Here is a 5,247-nt window from a genome sequence, read left to right as displayed (position 1 = left end):
CAGTCTCGTTTAAAGTCATCATTTCATAAGTTTTATTGTCAATACAATGACCTTGTCAGCAGAAACAATTTTTCATTGAGTCATATGCTGACTGACGTTTTATATACTAATCAATAGTCCATTATTTAATGACTGAATTGACGATGGATTTTCACGACAAGGAGCACATGGCGCATGTGACCGGTCGGAAGGGAATGCTCACTACCCCATGGTACCTGATTCCACCTCTGATGTTTTGGGGGCCCATATTTGATCTGCTCCTATTTTGTTTGTTTGTGGACTTTTGACCTTGAATACTGTTCGTTATTTCTATATTTTATATCTTGGTCATAAATCCTAATAGTAACTTTGCATTTCCATTGAAATTTTATTACTTGGTATCAATTGACGTGATTGGTATATTCTGATCAATTCCAGTAAAAATTGACTTACAAAATTATAGTTCAATAAACCAACAACAAAATCCAATTTGTTCAAACAAGATATTTATTGTCCATGAAAATATAATCTCTTTTTGCGATTATGGAGTTATTGTACATCCTTGTTAAATAAACTTTTATTTTATTTTACTACCACTATTAAGTTCTCTATTTCATGTAATTCATAAAATGAATTTTATATGATAGTCCTAGTTTAAAGTGTTTTTATTGAAATGTCCGTTTTAAATCCTATATATGCAAAACGTTTTGTTTCTATATTTTTTTTACATGTCCACCTTGAGGAGTAGTTCATGCAAAGCTTTTGATAAAATCATAAACTAAACAATATCTTATGAGAAATGAAATGGAAACAAATCAAAATCTAATGAAAAACATTTAGCCAAAGTACTGATTTCATCTACACATCTCGTGTATTCTTATTTCTGCAGCTCTCAGTATGTTGTGGAATGGGTCTTGTCTGAGAGATTGTTGATATAAGTATAGTGTAGTCTGGAGATTCCCTGTCAAGTGTTGACAGATCCCCAGAATCTGTCGATATCTCTGAAAGGTAAATCTATAATTTGTCTCTGATCATAGTGATTAGGGTCTGTAGATCATCTAGAGCTGTTTGCGCCCTCACTGTGTCTACATGTCTGTGGCACAAGTTCTCTATTATGTCTAACAGTATAGATGGAGGAACAAGTAACGTATATCTATTGTTCTGTAAAGCAAACTGTTGTTCTGGTATCAGTTCATCGATGTAATGGATTTCATGGTTAAGTCTGATATTCCATGCTACAGCCTGTCTCATCTTTGTAAACCAAGACTGTCCTCCTACAGCCTCAGTATACTTTTCTCTATCTACATAATTCATACACATCACATATGGTTTTGCTAATTTGTCCTTGATCATCTCTATAATAGATAAAGCCTCTTTGTATCTAAGTGTCTTGTAATAATACATGGCTATGTACAGCATGTCTGAAATAAAACCGAACTTGGCTGATAGTTTCAGCATTTGACAGGACATTTTGTCAGATCTATATTTCAATTTGTTTTTAAGTGTGTAAGTTTCCATGTGTAATATAAAAGCTGTTTTTTGAAGGATTTCGGCTGTACGTTGTTGTAGCACCAGGATTTGATAGTGTGTAATGGAAAGTAAACCTATCATCTGTTCTATTGTATGTAGAGACATCATGCAGCTTTGTATGTCAACATTGTTTGCAATGTCAAGGTGTTGCATTTCACTAAATAGGTTTGCATCAAACTCAGCCTCAGAAAGCAGAGTGTGTTCATTTGTACAAATGGAGATTCTTGGGTTATGGAGGATATATATAAGACAAGATCTAATAGAGGGGCTCTGTAGCAGGATTGAAAACCCCTTCTCATAAAAGTCATATAGTCTAAAAAATATTTTCTGTTGTGCTTCACCATGAACTCTACCAAGAAACATGTTGTTATCTGGAATGAAAAAGTTAGGACAGACCCCCTCATACACCCATTTGAGGATGAGTTTAAAACAGACCCAAAAACACTCCAGGAGATTTTGTGGACACCAATGTTGTAATGTATTTTGTTGAATCACCCAAAAAATTGCTGTCTTCATGTAATAGGAACACAGTAGTATAGTATCCCCACCTACTCCACTATTAATTATTTCTTTTAAAAACAATTTAAGTAAGCCGTATGTTAAGAATTGACAGTGAGTCATTGCGCAGACTAGTTTATATTCTGCTCTAGAGAAAGAAATTCTCCATTCATTGTTATCATGTATTCCTAGCTTAGGGCCAATTGCTACAAAATGACATCCATTTTTTACTATATCTTCAACGATATGAGGCTTGGGCCATGAATGACATCTGTCTATCCACGAGGAGGCAGATGGAGGCCAAAAGTCACTAGCAAAACAGTAAGCAGAATCATATTCTGTTTTTCCAACAATTCCACTGGCACAGGGTCCATGTGGAAAGGAATTTGGTAATAATGCAGAACACATGACATGTCTGTATATAGAACTAGATATATAATGTCTGTTATTCATTCTTACACAGGCTTCCTGCAGAATTTTGTCCATTCCTGACGAAAGTATATATAACAAAGTAAATCCTGGTGGACAATCAGAACAGTCACAAAGGATCAATGTTTGTCTGTTTGTATTGTAATACTTCGACTGCGATAATTCCCAGACCACACGGTGATTGTTTAGCCAGGTCATAACGTCTATATCTGTTGTTACTAATCTGAATCCTTCTTTATAACTTCCACTCACCATCAAACTGATTTCATCACTTCTTCTTACTTGATTTCTCACTATATCACTGATGTCCATCGTATCTCTCCTCATGGCCACAAGTTTTGAGGTCCCAAATATATGACACAGTCGCACAAACACTGACTCTGATATTCGTGCTGTGGCCATCTTACTGACAATTAAAGACAAATTTAATCTATATTATATAGAATGTCTCTTAAGTCAATGATTAATTGCTAGTGATCATCATGATGGTAGCAAATTCTTATATTTGAATGATAAATGATAAGAAGATAACGAACAGTATTCAATGAAGATGTGGATATAACGATTAGTATTTAACATCTAAGTACATAAAACAAAACAAAATAGGAGCAGAACAAACACGGACTTCCAAAACATCAGAGGTGGGATCAGGTGCCATGGAGGAGTGAGCATCCCTTGCAGAAGTCCATTATTTATACACTGAACTGACGATAGCATTCCCATTATTTCCCAATGACAACAGGTGTGACAATTAGTATGAAAAACGTCAGTCAGCATTTGATACAATGATAAATTGTGTTTGCTGACAACTTTATTATATCAATGATGACTTTAAACGAGACTACTGATACTCTTGTTTCATCAACTTGTTTGGCAATACTTCACTTCGTTTTTAGAAGTCGTTTATATGTAGAGCAAGCTCTTGCGTATCGAATCAACTAAGATATAAACTCCGTATGCAGGTGATGAAGGTATATTGCTTCATAATTGAGGGAAGTTGACGATAGAAAAGTTAAAGTTATCACGTTTATCATATAGCCTGGTTGTTAGAGTACCATTAACGTCTTTTTCAAGTAAAATATCCAAATGATTATGAAACAGATGTTTCAGAACTCTGTGGTATCTTTTATCTCAGGCTCACCGGGATATATTGTATCGATATAGAAATGGAAATTACCATTGTTGATTGACAATACGTCGTCGATATATCTAAATGTTGAAGGCCACAGTATGTGTTTTTTTCTTTTCGCACATAATATTTTGCACAAATTTTGCTTCATATGAATACAAAAAAATTATAAAATACATTGTTAAATTTTAAGCTAGTTATTATTATCATTTTTTTTTAATTTACTCATTTTTCTTGTGATATACGCATGCAATTTTTTGAACGTACTGATAAATAATTCACACAGTATAAAATTGCAAAGCAAAAATTCACCAAACCTTTATTCAAAAATGACATTTTAGAGCATGTATAACTGTCATTAAACCTTACATTTCTGGGCTTCTAATGGAGTCCATTTTTACAGGTATGAATAGTTTCATAATTTATAAATAGTACAGAAACCCCCATTACATCTACTTTCATTTTATGCAATTGTATTAAAGATGTCGAAAAATGGTTTTGGTTATTAAAATTCGATTAGATTCTGACAGAGGTATATGTAGAAAGAAAAATTATTAATTGATTGAAAGAAAAATGAAGGTTAATGAAGAAAGAAATATGAATCTATGCTGTTTTATTTGCTTACCATGGAATTTTGTAAAGGTGTGACCTAGTTTTAATGGTTTTTGTTAAACAACAAGACGGTTTTGGGTATGGATCTAAATCTTTACTATAACATTAAAATTTTTGTACTTATTAGTGTCGCTAGGATCAACCCTAGAATAATAACAACATACGACAAACAATACAAATTAAGACAATATCAACAGATGGACGCATTTTGATAACAATTAATTTTAGTTCATTTATATTTATAAAAAATGATAAGGACACACCTCAATCAATTTGATTAGCTTTATACTTTACTCCAAATTCCCACTTTGTCTTAAAACAAATTTTACATTAATCAACCTGTTTGTGGCATGACACAAAATAAAAAGCAGACAGATTTATATCAGGTATAACAATATACAAAAGTAACAAATCCTTATTTAGTATGCTTAAATAGATTTAAATGTTATCTAGTATTGTAGCTCTTACACATACATGTATATATTTTATCAATTTAGATATAAACATTCCTTAAAAATACACAAACTCTGTATAGCAAGTATAGATTAAAATGAATTGTTTAGATTTCTCATTCCTAAAGAAATTATTTCGATACTTATTTACATGCAGTAGTTAAAGAGTTAAAGATGTATAACGTATTTGGGGAGATTACTCTTGCAATTTCAATGAAACGTTTGACATAACGTTAAATTTGACGTAAATTATGAAGCGTCAAAATGACAACGAACAAGACGATTTCGATGGTAATTAATGAAAAAAGAACAGACGTTTCGATTTTTGCATCTTTTGAAGAACCATTGCTATCGTTGATCATTTCTAAATCTCTCCTCTCAAAAAAAACTGAAAGAAGACATATTCCTAAAATTTCTTTAATTCAAATTTAGTGAATTAATACCTAAATATCTATTTTTGATGGATACAAAACATCTTTTTTTAATATTGAAATGTTAATGCTACTCTACATCATTTTTACCTGTTAAGATCGGCCACAAAATATTGAGAATAAATTTTATTGGTACGTTTTAATATTATCTTTTTACGAAAATAAACATTTTCTTGCTTTAGTTTTG

At 32.2% G+C, this 5,247-nt stretch overlaps 1 protein-coding gene across 1 annotated transcript; it reads right to left on the bottom strand.

The window, feature by feature from the left end:
- Positions 1-868: 868 nt before the first annotated feature.
- On the bottom strand, positions 869-4,014 carry LOC134241418 (uncharacterized). The gene is made up of 2 exons (XM_062723475.1): positions 3,935-4,014; positions 869-2,842 (listed from the first exon to the last, which is right to left on the bottom strand). Exons 1-2 carry the CDS (start codon positions 3,982-3,984, stop codon positions 994-996), a joined length of 1,899 nt encoding a protein of 632 aa, XP_062579459.1. The 5' UTR covers positions 3,985-4,014; the 3' UTR covers positions 869-993.
- Positions 4,015-5,247: the final 1,233 nt, after the last annotated feature.

Source organism: Saccostrea cucullata, unplaced genomic scaffold (assembly GCF_032062105.1).
Source record: "Saccostrea cucullata isolate Sc308-1 unplaced genomic scaffold, CSIRO_AGI_Scuc_v1 ctg2801, whole genome shotgun sequence".
NCBI classification, from domain to species: domain Eukaryota; kingdom Metazoa; phylum Mollusca; class Bivalvia; order Ostreida; family Ostreidae; genus Saccostrea; species Saccostrea cuccullata.
Note: the sequence above shows the minus strand (reverse complement) of the source record. Positions and strands in the feature narration are given on the sequence as shown.

Bases quoted from the DNA above. Each gene is read 5' to 3' on its own strand.
- LOC134241418 (XM_062723475.1), bottom strand. From the start codon at position 3,984: ATGAAACTATTCATACCTGTAAAAATGGACTCCATTAGAAGCCCAGAA. The intron at 2,843-3,934 runs GTAAGGTTTAAT...TTTAATTGTCAG, and splicing joins TCCATTAGAAGCCCAGAAAT to TAAGATGGCCACAGCACGAA.